The 19,450-nt window shown below is 47.4% G+C and overlaps 1 protein-coding gene across 5 annotated transcripts in view; it reads left to right on the top strand.

Moving 5' to 3' along the window:
- The window catches only part of HIVEP3 (HIVEP zinc finger 3), a 149,812-nt gene extending 130,941 nt beyond the window's left edge, over window positions 1-18,871 (top strand). For all 5 annotated transcript variants that reach the window (XM_048500501.1, XM_048500502.1, XM_048500504.1 and 2 more), the window contains 3 exons: window positions 1,796-1,891; window positions 9,300-10,366; window positions 14,242-18,871. In XM_048500501.1, the coding sequence (XP_048356458.1) occupies window positions 1,796-1,891; window positions 9,300-10,366; window positions 14,242-15,099 (2,021 nt within the window). In that variant the 3' untranslated portion in view covers window positions 15,100-18,871. The remainder of the gene's footprint in view (window positions 1-1,795; window positions 1,892-9,299; window positions 10,367-14,241) is intronic.
- The last annotated feature ends 579 nt before the right edge of the window (window positions 18,872-19,450 follow it).

The raw sequence follows: 19,450 nt of genomic DNA on the forward strand, positions 1-19,450 counted from the left end.
AATCTGGAGAACGGGGTTTGATTCCCCACTCCTCCACCTGAGTGGCAGAGGCTTCTGGTGAACCAGATGTGTTTCTGCACTCCTTCATCCGTGCTGGGTGACCTTGGGCTAGTCACTGTTCTTCGGAACTCTCTCAGCCCCACCTACCTCACAAAGTGTCTGTTCTGGGGAGAGGAAGAGAAAGGAGCTTGTTAGCCACCTTGAGAGAAAGGTGGGCTAGAAATCTCCTCCTCCTCCTCCTCCACTACTACTACTACTACTACTACTACTACTACTACTACTACTACTACTACTACTACTACTACTACTTCTTCTTCTTCTTCTTCTTCCTCTTCTTCACCTTCACCTTCACCTTCACCTTCGGCTTCCCCTTCACCTTCACCTTCACCTTCGGCTTCCCCTTCCCCTTCCCCACCCAACTCATGCAAGGCAGCTTTGAGCTCATGCTCTTCTCTGATCACATTACATGAGTAACTCGTTTGAGACATTCCTCTACACTTGCTGTGGAGTCAGGCCACCTCAGCAGTGGCACACCAAGTAGTTTTCTGCTTTGGCAGTTCTTTGGCAGATTCAACCCAGGATTCTGCTAAATTTAGCCAACTCATAGTCAGACTTCAGTGTGCCATGGAGCTACCGGTAGGAGTTCCTTCTTCCCTAACCATTCATGTCTGGTGGATGACACTGTGCTAATTAGCTACCCTTCTCCTTCCCTTTCCCTTTCCACCCCCATCATGGACGTAGAGGCAAGAGCAGCACCCTGTGTCTCCTTTAATGGTGCACTTAAGGTGCTGAGATCTAATTAAATCCAGTCTTCCTGCACAAAATCTGAGAAAGGATGAGTGAGGTGAATTGCCTGTTCTCTTTTACGAATCCTGATATCCAGATAATTTCGAGATAATTCACCTCCTCTGCTCTTGCTTTTTGATTGCGTAGGGGCGCAGCCTGAATAGCACAGCTTAGCTCGAGCTCATTACAACCTGGAAGCTAAGCAGGGTCGGCCATGGTCAATGCTGGAACGGGAGTCCACCAAGGAAGTCCAGGGTTGCTGAGGGGGTGGAAGGCAATGGTCAGCGACTTCTACTTGTCCCTTGCTGGGAATGTGTTGTAAATTGAGGTCACCATGAGTTGGATGCAACTTGACGGCAGATCCTCCTCCTCCTCCTATTGAGTAAGCCTTCCCTACGTGACAACCGTTGTAAATTCAAAACAGAATCCAGTCTCTTCAGGGGGTGAACCCTCGTTCCAGCCTTTGTTTTCTTTCTTCTTCTTCTCCTCCTCTCTCCTTTCCCCCTTCTTCTGTAATAGCCAGAACGTTTTCCTTACAGATTTTGCCTTGTGTTTGATACTGCCCGATGTGCTCTGACAAGCTGGGAGAGGAACGTGGGCCTTGCCTTCCTGATAAGTAGCCACCTCCCACTTCCTCCTCCCCGCCCGCTCCTGCCCCCCACTGTTCCTGCTTGTTTTGTATGCGTTCTTGGATGGTGAGCATTCCTGGATGGTGCCTTCCCCGTACTGCAGAGCCTGTGCCTGGCTTGCTTTTCTGCTTTGCATGAGAGCGAGTTTTTCTGAGGGGCTGCACCCAGAGAAGCTGAAAGAGCTAAATGTGAGCTGGGGAGCATTACGACCGGCTGCCTGGAGGAATGGTAGAGAAGTCTACAAAGGGAACCAGCTCAGACTGTGGCAAAGAATGTTCGCTTGGACAGAATGTTTGAACTGCTCGCTGTAGGAAGAAAGCCCAAACCGTGACTGACAAAAGCGTGTGTCCTTTCCCCCCCCCCCTCTCTTTTTCTTTCAGGGAATCTGACTAAACACATGAAGTCAAAAGCCCACAGCAAAAAATGTGAGGAAATGGGGGTGTTAGTGTCTTCACTGGTCGAGCTAGAAGCAGAAGGTAAAGATTGTGTGTCATGCTGTACTATGTGTGCTGTGTGTGCGATGTTGCTGTCAGGTTGCAGCTGACTTAGGGCAATCCCCATAGCATTTCCAAGATGAGATGTTTAGACAGAGGCAAATCGGGGTGGAAATGGAGCCTCGGGGACAACACCTGCCTGGGTGCCCCCCCCCCCCAATGCATGCGGGGGCAACTTAGACTGGCACTGCAGTAGCAGGCCAGCTCCTGGGCTGGCCTGCTGCCGTGGCGCCCTTCAGAGCTGCCCCCCTGACCTCCCTGCAGGCCACCTCCTGCCCTCCCCAAGTCCTGCAGGAGGCTGGGGGGGGGGGCACGGTGGGGCAGCTCCAATGGGCATCACGGCAGCAGGCTGGCCCAAAAGCCGGCCTGCTTCCAAGTCCAGTCGGCATAGGGGAGAAGGGGTGGGGATGATTTTGCACCCCCGCTGTTGTGCCAGGGGTCATTTGACCCCCTTTGTCCCCATTGCAGATACACCACTGTTTCAGAGGTGGTTTGCTGTTGCCTCCCTGTGCATGGATTGAGAGGAGAGCCAGCATGGTATAGTGGCTCAGGTGTTAGACTAAAATCTCAGGTGCGGATCCCTATCTGCTGGTGGAACTTGAGACAGTCACACACTCTCAGCCTTGACCCTAGCAAGTACTTGGACCCGAGACCTCCAAGGAATACCAGAGGCGTGATGCAGAGGCTGGTAATGGCAAACCACCTCTGAACATCTCTTGCCTTGAAACAGTAGGGGGTTGCCATAAGTCAGCTGCGACTTGAAGACAAAAAACATTATGTACTGTAATACTGTACTATCTAGAGCAGGCGTGTCCAACTCTGGCCCTGCAAACGTTCATGGACTACAATTCCAATTGGCCATTCTGGCAGGGGCTGATGGGAATCATAGTTCATGAACATATAGAGGGCCAGAGTTGGACACACCTGATCTACAGCCTGCATGACGTAATGATTACAATGCTGGAGTAAGATTTGAATCTGCTGTGGAAGCTTGCTGGATGAGCGTGGGCCGATTGCCCATGTCTTTACCTCACCTACATCACAGGATTGCTGTGAGGTAGGTCCCCACTGGGGAGAAAGGCAGGATATGAATGAAATGGTAAGTTAATTCAGAAACATACCTTATTCCTTTCACCAGCTAGTGATGTTAAGGCATAACCGAAAGTTAGAATCTGACTTGTGTCAATTCATCAATATGTGAGCATCACAGCATCAAAATCCTTCCCTAGTTCGAAAATGCTCCGCATGAAGAAAACTAGCATCTGGCTAACTCTGTAGAGGCAGGAAGTTTTTAATTCAGAAATATTCAGACATGAGACTACTTTAATACTGAGACTATTGTAAAGGACGGGGAATCAATCAAAATAGTAATAATCATATATGGTGGTCACCTGGTTGATTCCTTGCCCTCATTCTAATGTTACATGGTCCTAGGTGAACCCCCACCCCCCACCCCCCCCAAAAATTTGTTTGTTCTGATAGATGACCAGGTTTGGAGAACCAGAAAAAAATCACATGTGAGGTCTCCTCAGTTCGGGTGCTGTGTGGTTTCCGGGCTGTATGGCCGTGTTCTAGCAGCATTCTCTGAAGATTCTCTGAAGGATCTGAAGATGCCAGCCACAGATGCAGGCGAAACGTCAGGAGAGAATGCTGCTAGAACACGGCCATACAGCCCGGAAACCACACAGCACCCAAGTGATTCCGGCCATGAAAGCCTTCGACAATACATTCTCCTCAGTTCCTTTGCATGCAGTGCCCAATTAATATGTGGACTGCAGTGTGTGTGAATGACAGACTTCAGCCTCCCCCCATGATATTTTCCCTTTCTTACTTAAATAATATTACTTGAAAAGCCAAAAGGCCACAGGCAACATTGCTTTAACACAACCCCCCGAATTAACCCCTTTTACAATTGATTATCGCCCACAAAAATTTAGCTACTAATAGTGTAATTTTATTACCTTTGTCAGACAATAGCCACTGAATTAAACTTTGCCAGGAAAGATAAGATTGATAGGATAGAATCTGCCCCTAAATGTTTCTGCCTCAGATCACAGTAGAACAACGGCATATTTCCCAGAGCCTCTATACGGCCATCCCCACCTTCACAACTTTTATCTGAATAGGCAGTGCCCACAAAATGCCCTTTGGTGACCTTAAATGGAAATGCATTCATTCTGGCTAACATGAAAGCGCTTCTGTATTGATGTACCATTAAATTAAAGGCATATTGTGGAATGGAATTGGAGGGGACGAAGCCAGAGACAGCTGAGCAAACTCCTGTGTATTACTAGTGCCATTTTCCCAGTTTGGCCGTGCACATGCAGTGGCTCAACTCACATATATGACATTACGTAGGGACCCCCGACCCAACCTGTGTTCAGCCAGCATGGTGTAGTGGTTAAGAGTAGGTGCGCTCTAATCTGGAGAACCGGGTTTGATTTCCCACTCTGCCACTTGAACTGTGGAGGCTTATCTGGTGAACCAGATTAGCTTCTGCGCTCTAGCACACGCCAACTGGGTGACCTTGGGCTAGTCACAGTTCATCAGAGCTCTCTCAGCCCCATCCACCTCACAGGGTGTTTGTTGTGGGCTGGGGGGGGGGAGGAAAGGAGATTGTCAGCCCCTTTGAGTCTCCTTACAGGAGAGAAAAGGGGGGTATAAATCCAAACTTTTTCTTCTTCTTTGCAATTTGTGAATGTGCCTATATGTATACTGATACTTTCTGGATTTGCAGAGCTACAGAAAAAGGGGTCACGCTGGCCTAAGTCAGAGAAAGCAAAAAAAAAAAGTACTTTGTTACCTGGTTGAGGTTCCCCCTAACCAGGTGTGCTTAAACAACTTGGATCACTTAGAAAAAATTGGGTCTGTTGTTTTTCTGAAGCTGGAAATTGGTAGCTGTGCTGGGACCCAGGTGGTTTTGAGTGACAAGAGCATTGTGGCTTTCCCCTCTCTGTGGTGCCCTTGCAAATTGCTTTGCCTAAGGGCTCTTTTATTTTTAAATCTGACACTGCCACAGTCTTTTCGGCTGCCATTTTCTCTCATATGGAAATATCCATTCTTGGGAAGGGCAGGTGCAGTGCCACAGTTTTTCCCTGGGGAGGGAAGAAATGTGTCAAAAAAAAAAAGAAAGTATCTGGCATCGCGTCAGCTACAGGGGAGATGCAGTCATGTTTGATGTCAGCCAACGGACGTCTGTGTCTGATTGCCGGAGGACTCAGGGAGTTTTTTTTACCCGTTCAGAATAACTGGTCAGCCCTGACAAGCTATCAAAACTTGCTCCCTGCTCTTGGAAGGGACTATACCAGCGATTCCCAACCAGGGTTCCGTGGTACCCCAGGGTGCTGTGAGCATGCTACTGGCCCCCCTCACTTTTGCAGTGTCTCCCACCGGCACCAGCAAGGACATGCAGCCACTCCCCCCCCCCACGTGCTTCCCTTCACCCTGGGAGGGGAAGGTGGGGGGATGGCAGGGGTACCATGAGATATGAAGAGTGAGGTCAAGGGCACTGTGATGTCGAAAAGGTTGAGAAACACTGGACTATACCTTGTTCCACATAAAGACCTCAGTAAAATTGGACATCCACCATTTTATCCTGCCCTCCTCATGTGCTCCACGCCCCCCACTGGCCGTAGCCTGGTCCAGACTGGATGACGAGTGGGGGGCATGGAGCACATGGAGGGCAGGGGCAGGAGGAAATGGCGGATGAAGTGTTTAGGTCTTTATGTAGAACAGGGTATACCCAGAGGCATTTCCCTCTGGAACCTAGGGAAGATTGGGCGCCACAAGATAGCCCACTGTGCTACCAGCGTGATTTCATTGTAAGCCTCTTAATGAAAGGAAATTAAGACTAAATTGGGCATTTGAAAAAAACTGCCTGTGAGCCCCTGCTCTGGTCTGTGCTGCGGGTCACTGCAAGATGTAAAGACCACAGCCAGGAGGGCTCTGTGCAGTTTGCTAAAGGAACCTTGTTAATTGCATCAGGCTGTCAATCATTTCCCTCTCCCCTGCTGAGTTTAACAATGACGCATTGTGAGAAGGGTCGTATCTCAGCTCCTCAGCAGAGCTTCAAGATTTCAAGCTGGCGGGGGGGGGGGGGGGGGGGCTGGTCTACCTATGAAGATGGGGAAGGATACGTTCCACCGAATGTGAGGGCCATCTTTTTAAATATGTGCCAGAACTTTGTATTTTGCACTGGGTGAATTCACAGAAGGCCCAAGCAGAAGACTTCTATCTTATTGAAGCACCCATCCAGATATTTTCTTTACATTTAGGGCTTTCTCGTACACTGTGCTTCCTCCTGATTTTTTCACAGTTGATCCACAGGCATTGGAATCCGTTCAGGCATGGTTCCTCTGTACATCTGCCCACCCTCTGCATTTTTACAGTTGTGGAGTCAAGTTTATTTTTCCCCCCATGTGGCTGATATAATGAGGATTGCTCTTTTCCCCCTGGTTTTTTTCCCTCACAACCACTACTTTGCAGGGTGTCAAGCCCTGGATCTGAACCAATAATGGACTCGGTGATTATGATCAAAAGTCTTTATTGTCAGACATCAGCATAGCCCTACAAGAAGCCAGTTCTGAACACTGGCTCTTCCAGCACCCCTTTTAATGCCCCAAAGGCCCCCCTTCCTTTCTCCCCAAGCACATTAAAGCAAAACATTACAAAGCAAGAAGATGACAATAGTTCATTCTCAAGCTGTCAGGAAGGGTTCAACTGGCGCTTGGATGCAATCTACATGCAACAGGTTACAAAGTACAAAGGCGGCAGGAAGCCGCAATTCAGGGAACCACATTATCATTGCTGAAACCAGACCCCTGTTTGATGTCAGGGTGCTACCTGACACAAGGTACGTTAGGCTGGTAGAGAATGACCTCCCCAAGGCCACCTGGCCAGCTTCCATGTCAGAATAGGGATTCAAATCCAGATCATGTCTTGATGCTGTGACCATTACATCATGGTGGTTTTCTGTGTAACATGTGGCATATATTGAAGAAGAAGAGGAAGAGGAGGAGGAAGAAGAAGAGAAGGAGGAGGAGTTTGGATTTATATCCTCCCTTTCTCTCCTGCAAGGAGGTTCAAAGGTGCTTACAAACTCCGTTCCCTTCCCCCCCCCCCACAACAAACACCCTATGAGGTAGGTGGGGCTGAGAGAGCTCTGAAGAACTGTGCCTAGCCCAAGGTCACCCAGCTGGCATGTGTTGGAGTGCACAAGCTAATCTAGTTCCCCAGATAAGCCTCCACAGCTCAAGTGGCAGAGCGGGGAATCAAACCCGATTCTCCAGATTAGAGTGCACCTGCTCTTAACCACTACACCACGCTGGCTCTCCTGTAGAGCTGCTGTCAATCAGGAGAGACAATATTGGAGGAGGAGGAGGATTTATATCCCCCTTTCTCTCAGGGGCTTACAATCTCCTTTCCCTCCCTCCCCACAACAAACAGCCTGTGAGGTAGGTGGGGCTGAGAGAGCTCAGAAGAACTGTGACTAGCCCAAGGTCACCCAGCTGGCATGTGTTGTACAGACTAATCTGAATTCCCCAGATAAGCCTCCACAGCTCAAGCGGTAGAGCGGGGAATCAAACCCGGTTCCTCCAGATTAGAGTGCACCTGCTCTTAACCACTACACTACTGCTGGCACACATACCAGCCCATACCCCTAAGCAAAAGCTGCTGTTTTATATTGCATGCCCTGCCTTGAGCCTCAAGGAGAAAGGCAGGCTATATCTGAAGGAAAGAAAGACACAATAATTCCTTTCCTTTAAACTAACCGAAGCAACACAAAACACTGTGCAAGCTTTCAAGTGTTCTGGAAATCTGCATCCTGCTGGGTGTTTAAAGAAGTGGCTTGGGAAGAACAAGAAACAGTGTTTGAGATTGTGATCTGCCTTTCCCCGCCTCTCCTCATCTTTCCCTTTTTGTGTTTTATCATCCAGAGGGATGAGGAACTCAGGAGAGCTTAGAACAGTGGTTCTCAACCTGGGGGTCGGGACCCCTTTGCGGGTCGAACGACCTTTTCACAGGGGTCGCCTAAGACTCTCTGCATCAGTGTTCTCCATCTGTAAAATGGATAAATATTAGGGTTGGGGGTCACCACAACATGAGGAACTGCAATAAAGGGTTGCGGCATTAGGAAGTTGAGAACCACTGGCTTAGAAGCTTTAACGTTATTTGGTGTCCTTTTGGTTGAATACTCATTCTCTCAGGCATTCCATTTTTTCATATGTCATCTTACCTTCCTTCCTTCTCTTTCCTTCTGTTTTTTGACCTGTTGCTTCTCGTTGGGTCTACCTTCTTCTTTTGTGTGTGTGATTTTTCTTTCCTTCTCTTTTGATTAGAAAAATGTGCTAGGTTTGGGAAAGGGGTGGGAATCTGGTTGTGTATGCACTGGGGAGAAAAAGATTGTGTGACAAATCCTGATGCCTGTTGTAGAAAGTTAAGGACAAATGTTTGTTTATAATGACTGACACATTAGTTAGCTCATGAAAACTATTTCCCATTCCTTGGTGCCTGTATCATGATGTGAAACCTATGAATCTAAAAACCTTGCTCATCCAGCAACACTTCAAATTCCCTATTCTTTGCTCACTCTGATGAATCACTGGAAAAGTATGCCTCGAATGACAAAGTGAATATAAATCATCTATCTGCATAGGCGAAGCTACAAGGGGATGGGGGTGCATGCCTCACACTGGGCGCATGCCTGGGGGCGGAAAATTGCCCCAACCCCTCCCCCTTTCCCTGACCCACCACGAACCCCCCCCCTTTTGTGGCCCCTTCACTTACCTTAGTTCTTAGTTTCAGGTTTAGTTTCAGGCTGAAAAGCGGCCTGTTTTGTTCAGGCTGAAATAGACCCTTGTGGGAACTACACTACCCAGGAGACCTTGCAAGCCCCAAGGGCTCATGGGCAGTGTAGTTCCCACCCAGGCTTTTTTCAGCCTGAATGGGCCACTTTTCAACCAGAAACTAAGCCTAAAACTAAGGTAAGTGGGGGGAACGGTGGGGAGTGGGGGGGGAGGCGGGGCAGGAGCGAGGCCCATGGGGGGGGCGGAAAACACAGAGTCTGCCCCGAGCGCAGTTTGGCCCAGCTACGCCTCTGTCTATCTGGCATCCAGGTGAATGCTAAAATACCTTGACAGTTGATAAAAATGAGTCAATAACAAACTAAAAAAGGAGCACAAGGCATCAGGAAATTCTCCTGGTAGGGTATCCGCAACAAACAGGACCTGGCTAAGAATGTTAGAGGGTGCTGGACTGGATGGACCAAACATAGCACTCAAAGTATCTGATAGTGTTACCTGAGTTTAGCCTTCTGGGGTATCACAGGAGAGATGACTGTTCTAATACTCAAATAAGTTTGCTTATTCCTGATTATTTGTTCCCCTCTTAGGAACCAGTGAAGACGTCTTTCAAGATTCAGAAGGGCATGAGGGATCTGAGCCACTTGAAGAACACCAGTTTTCAGACTTGGAGGAGTCTGATGATGGTGATGATGATGACGAAGAAGAAGAGGAGGAAGAGGAGGAGGAGGAAAGTCACAAGGAGCTATCTGAAAAGCTCTCAGAAAATAAGACATCCCTCTGCCCAGGACAGTCTTTCAAAAGTCCTCCTTCTACCCTTGAAAAAGGCACCAAGACAGAATTGTCCATATCAAAAGAGGTCTCGAGCAGTGAGCGTGCTGAGCAAAGTCACCCGGCCACCTCCTCAGGGTTAGAAACAAAATGGTCAGCAGACAGTTGTGAAGTTTCTGTCTGCCACAGTTTCTTAAGACATCATCGACCTGTTTTGACCTCCAGCGAGCACCTAGCTTCTGCCGAGAAGGAATCGGTCACGAGGCCACAGATGTTCTTAGCAATGGACTTGTCGATCTCCAAAGATGCCTCACCCCGAAGAAAGTGGTCCCCAAGCAAGGACACAGGCGGCGCTGGCAGTAACCGGTCCATATTAGCTCGAAAGCATTTGTTAACCAAAAACGAAACTTCGCCTAAAAGGTTTTCGCCAACTGGAGAAACAGCTTCATTGAGGAGCCTCTCGCCAGGGCTGGGGATTTCTCCTTCTCATAGTCTGTCCCCTAGGAGGGAGACATTTCCTCTGCAGAGTTTGTCTCCAAGACTTGATCTCTCGCCAAGCAGGTACCTTTCACCAAGAAGAGAGCTGTCATCACGGACGTGTCCTGCACCAGAAAGAGGAGTGTCTCCTGTGAGGCGAGTTTCTCCGAGTAGGGAAATGTCTTCGAGCAGATACTTATCCATGAAGAAGATGTTTTCCCACAGCTATTCAGCACCACCTTCAAGATACCCATCCCCGGGAAGAGAGGATTTACCTTCTAGCAGTCATTCGGTACCAGATGAAAAAATTCACAGTTTGGGTAAAAGTCAGCATGGGATCTCCTCTCCGGTGTCTCTACCTCACAAGTCGCTTGGCAAAAATACAGAGCTGTGTGAAGAACCTAAACAGGTATGTTCTACATCAGGGGTGGCCAACTTCTGGTGCTCCAGAGGTTCATGGACTACAATTCCCATCAGCCCCTGCCAGCACGAGCATCTGGAGCACCAGAGGTTGGCCATTTCCATTCTACATCCTCTCTCCTAAATTTTCATGTCAAATGTTCCCCCTCAAAAATATTTTCTTTTCAATCAGGGATGGTCACATGCTCTACATCAGGGGTCTGCAACCTGCGGCTCTCCAGATGTTCATGGACTACAAATCCCATTGGCCATGCTGTCAGGGGCTGATGGGAATTGTAGACCATGAACATCTGGAGAGCCGCAGGTTGCAGACCCCTGCTCTACATGCAGAAGGTCCGAGGTTCAATCCGTGGCATCTTCCAGTCAACCATCTTTTTAAATGTGATACTTTTATCCATATTTAAACACGCACCCAAATAGAAAATGACAGAAAAAAAACATCAAACCATCCAACAAACAAAAATAACAATAAAATGGATCTCAGTGTTCTATAAAATATAGATGTGAGACACATTTGAGAGAGAACCTTCCTTCATACGTACTTCATCTAACATTCTGCTATTTAATTAACACCCACTGATATGTATCAAATGAACATTTCTTATAGCCTGGACTACTAATATATAAATAATGTATTAGCCTATTCATTTAGTTCCTCTGAATCTAATTTTAATCTTGATTGGTATTATTATTATTATTATTACACATAACAACACAGCACAAGTGTCTGGAATTCATCTCTGAATATCGAGTCCTTCCCAAGGACCTAGGATATTAGAGGTATTTGCGTAGAATATGTGCAGTTCCTAGAAGTGCTGCTTTCTGCAGCATGTGGACTGATGTTCTGTCCAAGTTTAGGCTTTCCAGATGTTTTTCAAGATTTCTTGGGATTATTATTATTATTATTATTATTATTATTATTATTATTATTATTATTATTATTATTATTATTATAAGTAATTGATTCGACCTCATAAAAAATGTAATTCCCACCTTACGTCAAACTCGTGTTTTGACGGTTTACAATGTTTGCTAATTTAGTCATTGCAGCATAGTCTCTTAGGCGGATTCCGCATGGGCCAAAAACAGCGGTGTGAAAACGGCGTAAAAGGGTTTAAAACGGTGCAAAAGGGTTCACACCGTTTTCACACTGCAGTTTTGGGCCCATGTGGAATCCGCCTTACTTTTTTCCTCCCGAATTAATGTGTTTGGACTTCATTCGGCTTTCCAATTGGTCGTCCCCATTACTCTGGCCGCCGTTCTTTAAGCGTCTTTGGAAAATTCTCAGGGAGACACCCAGCAACATTGTCTTAGCACAGGGGTAGGGAACCTGCGGCTCTCCAGATGTTCAGGAACTACAATTCCCATCAGCCTCTGTCAGCATGGCCAATTGGCCATGCTGGTAGGGGCTGATGGGAATTGTAGTTCCTGAACATCTGGAGAGCCGCAGGTTCCCTACCCCTGTCTTAGCAGTTAATGGAAATTTGGTCAAGTAAACAATCTTTAATAGTAGGTGTTGTGGGGAGATCCTACGTGAGATTGTGGAAATGGGCCAACGATTTGTTGCAATATAAAAACAGCTTCTTATATTTGCAAGTAAGGGAAGCCGTGACCCAGTGCCAAATCCCATGATTTGGATGCGGAAGGTCCCAGGTTAATTCCATAGCATTTCCAAGTTAAAGGGATCTTGGGTGACAGAAGGTGAAAGTCAGGTTCTGGAGCTGCTACCAGTCAGTAGACAAAACTGAACTAGATGTATAAAATCAGTATAAAGAATTAAAACACATTCATAAATATACCTACCTTTGAGAAGTTTTTAGACTGATTTTAACATATCTATATCTGTTATTCTAATATTTGTTTTATGGAACTGTTTTTATACTCTTTCTACCCTGGGCCCTGAGATGTTCAGGGAAAAGGACATAGCAATACTTTGAATAAATAAAATACAACCAATCACATATTAGATGTTACAGACCTGGACTTGAATATGGTCCTCTATGCTGGTGGAAAGTACAGTCAAGTCAGAGCTGACCCTGTAGGAATTTCAAGGCACGAAATGTTCAGAGGTTGTTTGCCTGACTCCGTGTGGACCAAGCGAGTCCTGAGAGAACTGTGACTGACCCAAGATCACCCAACAGGCTTCATGTGAAGGAGCGGGGAATCGAACCTGGTTCTCCAGATCAAAGTCTGTCGTGTTTCATGACTATGCCTCACCGGCTGTCTCATCTACTCTATCCCAGTATTTTGCAACCTCCATTTAGTTTTGAGAAAACCACAGAAAGATCACGATTGAAATACCCAGCCCCGTGAGGAAAGGCTGAGGGACTTGGGAATGCTCACTTGGGAGGACAGGAGGTTAAGGGGAGATATGCTTGATCTCTTTAAGTATTTTAAAGGGTGTCAGAGGAGGGCAGGGAGCTGTTCCTGTTGGCAGCAGAGAATAGGACGCACGATAGTGGGTTTAAATTACATGCAAGTGATGCCAGCAGGACATTAGGAAAAACATTTTTACAGTAAGAGTAGTTCCGCTGTCAAAACAGCTGCCTAAGGTGGTGGGGAGCTCCTCTTATTTGGCAGTTTTCAAGCAGCAGCTGGATGATTACTTGTCAGGGATGCTTTAGGCTGATCCTGCATTGAGCAAAGAGGTGGAACTAGATGGCCTCTATGCCCCCTTTCAACTCTAAAATTTATGATATTCTTCTCCAAGTGTGCCTAATTTATTTTTGCTGCATACAGTATCTTCCTCACAAACTATTGAATTTCCAGTGTTATGCTTGTGACCAAACCCGGTTGGTTATTCCGTCCTGTAAGGCAGTGGTGTACCGCTAATGGGGACATGGGGTATCCCATGTCCCCGGGCGCACACCGTTTCATCAAGTGGGCGCCTCCCCCATGTAACAAAACAGCGGGTGCCCAAGCTGTTCGCCGTCAAGCCCTGCCCCGGCCTCCCTGCAGGGAGCCAGCCTTCAGGAAGGCCGGGGGGGGGGGGGTCGACAGCGTGCAGCCCAGGAGCTGGCCTGCCGCTGCGGCGGAAGTCTGAGCCCCATCCCCCTGAGCCTTGGCCTCCCTGCTGGCTTCCTGGCTCCCATAAGTGGGGCGGGTGGTGGTGGGGGGAGCCAGGCGGAGGGGGGGAGAGGTAGTCATGCTTCCAGGTACAGTTTAACCCCGGTACGGCACTGCTGTAAGGCCTGGGATTTTTTTCAATGTGGGCCCCTGAAGTGGTTAGTGGGGCTGACTTCCACATTGTTGATTCCACAGGTTATGCAAGGTGGAAGGAGGGATTTTGACATTTTTCACGCCTAATTTTTATGACAAACGTTTGTTATATGCCAACCTTTTTTTTGTGGTCACTGTAACTCATCCATGAGTCCAAGTTTGCAGAAAGGCAGGCTTACAAATGCTCTGGATCAGGGGTGTTGAAATCATTTGTTATGAGGGCCAGATATGACATAAATGTGACTTGGCTGGGCTGGGCCCCGGGGGGGAGGGGACTGCCTTGGCTGGCCCCAGAAGAGCACTGGAGACGGGGGTGTCTGGACTGCAAAGCCCACAGTGGGGTGAGATGGCTGCCTTGAGAGGGCTTATCAAGCTCGTGAGCCGCCTGAAGTAACACCCGCCCCGCCCCCCAGTCAGGCCTGGCAAACCGGGCCAAATCAGGAACAGGGGGGACAGGTTGTCTCAGCTGGCTCGCAGGCTTGAAAAGCTCTCTCAAGGGTCCACATCCTCCCTCTGGGCTGCATGTTTGACACCCCTGTTCCAAATAAATAAACAAGAGTCTTGGGAACCTGTTGTTTGAGGGCACAAACTATAAATGCTTTAAACAAGTTTGCTAATTGGCCCTTTTTATTCTGATACTTCCAGTCATTGCAGAAGACGGCATCACGGGGCTTGACAAGTTCCCCAGGCACTGCTCAGCATCTCTGCTTAAGACCTTGGCAATCACCTCACGAAATGCACATCCACCCTCCAAGCCGAGTGGAAGACTACGTCTTCAGCCACCTCCCACTGCATTCCCAGCAGCTCCCCAGGAGTCCTTATCCGATGATTCCAATAGGGGGCATCCAGATGGTTCAAGCACGGCCTACCAGCCATCCTACTTTGGGCCGTGGCTCAGTAACGTCACTGCATGCCAGCCATTTTGCACCTGGCAGCACCTTATCTGAATTTGGCCCGGCAAAAGAAAGGAGCCGAGAGGTCCAGGATCCACAACAAATGGTGTCATCATCAGCAACCTCACCGCTTCAAAGCAGCGGCTACTTAGAAGGGACAATAAGGACTAGTAAGCTTCAGAAGAAGGTAGCCAAGGAGGAATACAGGGTTAAAACATGCGCCGAACTGAGCAGCAGAGAGCAGGGAACTCCTAGCGAGAGTTCCGGCCCAAAGGGTGAGCTTTCTCCGGAGTCTTTGATGGGGAGGGGAGAACCCTTGGAAAAGGCAGGGAAGGGAAACCCGAGCTGCTCGAGCACTTCCTCTGAACCCATCCGCACTTTCATCTCAGACTTTCCTGCCCAGACGCTGGACAGAAGCAGCAGCACTGGCTGTCTGGCCGAGTTTCCATCTGGCCAGTCGACCTCCTGCCAACTCTCAGTTAGGAGAAGGAACTTCTCAGGAGAGCCAGCCCCCCAAGCGGGGGCGCATCGGAAGAGTAGCCCACCCCTGGAACAAGCAGGCTTCGGCCCACCGCAGAGGGAAGCGGACAGTGATACAGGAAGTACTTGAGCCCACCCTCCATCTTTTATCACTGGTTTCCCATGTAAATCGACACACCTTGATCAACGCTCATAGGTATAGGAAGGACTTCGGAGTGCGACCAAACTCACAGACAAGTCGCTGGTTCTCTTTTGTTTCTGTCTGGTCTTATTTCCATACGTACCTGTGCCTTTTTCTATACCATTCTGTTGCTTGAAATATACACATGCTGAGGGTATGTTTTTTTTTTTTTAAAAGAAAGTGTCGGAAAAGGGGTTCATTAGATTGCGTCTCCTTCACCATTTAAATGTCTGTTGGTGTAGTTTGCAGAATAAGAAAGGGGTCGAGAAGCATTTTGAAGAGATGCACTGAAAAAAAAACATTTAGGGGATAACCAAAACACCTCTTAAAATATACTGGTTGAATTATTAGGCAAAATGACCCTGTGCCCCTTGTACAGACAGCAATGACCCCTATTTATTACGTTTTATTTAATATGTGCCCAAGTGCTTATATTATAATTATGATTTGCATTACTCTTGTTGCCTATAAATGTGCTTTAAGGACAGCTGTGATTGCTTTAATTTTGGGGGGAAAGTGTTTACCCTTGAATTTTAACTGAAACTAGCACTTATTTTAGAGGGGAAGGCCCCAAGGGCCATGAATGGAAATCCCCCCCCCCGAAAAAGGATCTTTTATGTGCCTCCTTTGCACACAACCCCCCTAAAGCACTTTTTAAAAGAAGGGACCCATACAAAAAAAGCCCCCCTCCCCCAAAAAGCATGTAAAGAAAATTGAAATATATTGAATGTAAAAAGTTCTTCCAAGAACAGTGTCCAATTCTAGGTCCCCCCCCCCCCACCGCGCGTTCTCCTTGCTTTAAATTCCAGTGCAAACTGCTGCTTTAACAAACGCACATAACCCCCCTATGGGGGGTGCCTTTCGCCAAGCCCTGGAGAGCACAGGCTTGGCTGTAAAAACCGCCCTCTTGTTTCCTTGAAAATTCGACCCTTTGAAAATTCACTCTCCAGTTTGAGAAATGGAATCTCAGCCTTGCAAGCCATTTTTTAAAAAAATCCCCTGATCGTCCATGGAGGGAGCGACGTTGTCTCCCCACTCCTTGTGTTCCTTTGAGAATTTTAACACACACACACACACACACACACACACACACACACACACACACACACACACACACACACACACACACACACACACACACACACACACACACACACCCCCGCGGTATTTGTATCGTAGGCCTTTGAGCGTTTCAAATCACCAACTTGCCAGGGGTCATGGTTACCCAATCAGCTTGTTTTGGCAAGTACCACAAAGTAGAGGCCCTCAAAGAATCCTGGGAGATTTAAAAAATGGAGAATTTTTCTCTCTGTGTCCCCAACAGTGCAATCCAAGACAACTGCTGCACTTTTAGATACCTTATTTACCTGACAGGAAGACTAGTGGTCTTACATACAAGTTAGTTATGTACAGCACTGTTTTTTTAAAAAGAAATTGCTAACCTAACGGCTGAGTCTCAGTCATCTAAAATCATAGCATGTTGGGTCCCGTTGTGATAACACTGTAGGAAATATTGCTCACGTGTCCCCAAACCTGAGCATGAGCGTAGTGAGAGGGATATTCCTTTTTCTTCCCTCAGCTGTATAGAATAGGGTTTGGAGGGGGCAGGAGGGAAGTATGCACCTCCTATCCTCCAAGAGACTATCAGAGGCCCCTTCTGCACAAGCAAAATAATGCGTTTTCAAACCACTTTCACAACTGTTTGCAAGTGGATTTTGCTATTCCGCACAGCTTCAAAGAGCACTGAAAGCAGTTTGAAAGTGCATTATTCTGCATGTGCGGAATGAGCCAGAGATTTGAGCAGATCCATTTCTCCTTACTCTCAATCCTCTTTAGCTGAAATTCAAACTGCCTTCAACATATGCCTCCTGGAGTGTCAAAGAGCACGATCAGTCCTCGTCCAACTCATTTTTGTGGGGGTTTTCTTCCTTTTTTAAGTTTTCAAAGTTTTATTTATCATGCCTGGAGAGTATGTCTCCCACCCACCCCTTATCTAAAAATCCCTGCACTGCTTGTAAGACGCTTCACTTCACTGCTGAATTCCATCACAAAGTCTTCTGTTAGAGGAAGAGAAGGAGAATGATATTGAAAAGGTGACTGCAGGTAACTCCCGCCACTCACCAATACGATGCCGCATATCGAGAAGTCAAGTTCGAGGCATACAACTTCGTGCGGCTGATTCAGTTTGAATACAGCCGCTGATAAATAACCATTTGCTCGGAGAAAGGAATGTCCCGTTGCGTCTTTGGAGGGTCTTGCCCTACGTACGGATTGCCCTACGTACGGATTGCACGGATTTTTCCAATTCTCTCCACAAAATCCGATCCACCAATAATTAACCCATAGATTCGTCTTTCTTTCCGAGACGTTCCAAATTATACCACACACGCACTATGAAAAAAGTGAAACGAAACAGTGAATGAATTATTGCACAGGTGAACAGTATAGATTGGCGGGGGGTGGCGGGGAGGGGGGTGAATTGGATCATTTCCAATGTATCATTTCATTTTTGTGTTTGAATGTGAAATTACAGACCAACAGGTTTTGTTTTGTTTTTGTTTTGTTTTTGTTAAGGTTGAGATTGTGACGGTTACCAAACCGACTCTGGAATTTCAGAATTCATTGGAAAATGTCGTTTATGGTCTATACGTTTTTCTCCACTGTTTACATCCATTGTGAAGTCTCTTTCGTTGCAGAATCCCAGAATGATCGTGGTAGCAAGTTCACACTGGAGCTTAGTACCTACCCCGCAGACCTTATTGAAAGGCCCAGTGCGACCCACACTTCAACCGGTTCTGGGGATGAGCATTTATTGCTGGATGAAAGTCCAGCTCCAATGAAGTTTAAGCCACCTTCTCAATAGTCATAAAGCCTCCAGAAAGTCATCAACTTCAGTAAGAGAGAGAGAGAGAGAAAGCATTAGAACAGAACTTCTGTAGGCATTACTGGAAAGCATCTTGTCTCTGTTAAGGAGCTGGCTGCCATTTTGACTGGTTAATTTCTGCTCTCCCCCCCACCCCCCCTTTCACTGCCTTGATTTCCATGCAGTTCTATTTGTACTGAAGGGTTCTGGGTATTGAAACTGCACGTGAGCCTCTATGGCAGCACCTGCACATTTATTATCCATTCATCTTATAAGCGCATCTGACGATGTGTTTTGGGGGGCTAGATCAAATGGCACGGGACACTCCGTTTTTCAGTCTTTGAATCTTTTTCTTTCGGTTCCAATGGAGTCTGTTAAAAATCCAGTGCACGTTTGGTTTTTTTGTTTTTCTTAAATAACTATCTGGGTCTGGTTACCTTTTTTGCTCTTGGTTAGGTTTCAGCAGAGGAGTGTTTTCTCCACTTGCCTACATCCACAGGCAGCTAAGGATTGCATAGAGTGTCTTGTACATATTATACTATTCAAGAGCATGTATGTTTTGGAAGAATCGCCAGGGCTGTGAACACTGGACTGTGCAAGCAGAGAATGCGGCAGAGCAGCTTGTCCATAGCTTTGGTAGACAATATTGTCTTCTTTCCCTGACTGTACAGGACACTCCCCCCCCCCTCCCATTTTGGGATCCAGTGCCTGTCTAGGGTCGTAAACATTTGAATCCATGCATCTGCAAACGATAGGGTTTTGTGTATTGTCGAAGGCTTTCACAGCCGGAATCACTGGGGTCTTGTGGGGGTTTCTGGCTGTGTTCCAGTAGCATTTTCTCCTGACGTTTCGCCTGCATCTGTGGCTGGCATCTTCAGAGGATCCTCGGAGGATGCCAGCCACAGATGCAGGCCAAACATCAGGAGAAAATGCTACTGGAACACAGCCAGAAACCCCCACAACACCCCGATAGTTTTGTTTAATCTCCTTGATGTCATGGTCTCCAATGTTGCCTTAGCATGGCTTAGCCATACTGTGAAGGCCCAGCCTCTCTTGGCTTTTCACACGTGATGCTGAAACACGCCTCGCATGTGCTGCGGGCATCCTTTCCAAAGGGCAGCAAAAGAAAAAGAAGAGTTTGGATTTATATCCTCCCTTTCTCTCCTGTAAGGAGACTCAAAGGGGCTTGCAATCTCCATTCCCTCCCCCACCCCCAACATACACCCTGTGAGGTGGGTGGGGCTGAGAGAGCTCCAAAGAGCTGTGACTAGCCCAAGGCTACCCAGCTGGCTTATGTTGGAGTGCACAGGCTAATCTAGTTTCCCATATAACCCTCCACAGCTCAAGTGGCGGAGCGGGGAATCAAATCAGGTTCTGAAGATTAGAGTGCCCCTGCTCTTAAATACTACGCCACGGTTGACATTCTCATGAGCTGTG

The sequence above is a fragment of the Sphaerodactylus townsendi genome, linkage group LG06, assembly GCF_021028975.2.
Source record: "Sphaerodactylus townsendi isolate TG3544 linkage group LG06, MPM_Stown_v2.3, whole genome shotgun sequence".
Lineage (NCBI taxonomy): Eukaryota > Metazoa > Chordata > Lepidosauria > Squamata > Sphaerodactylidae > Sphaerodactylus > Sphaerodactylus townsendi.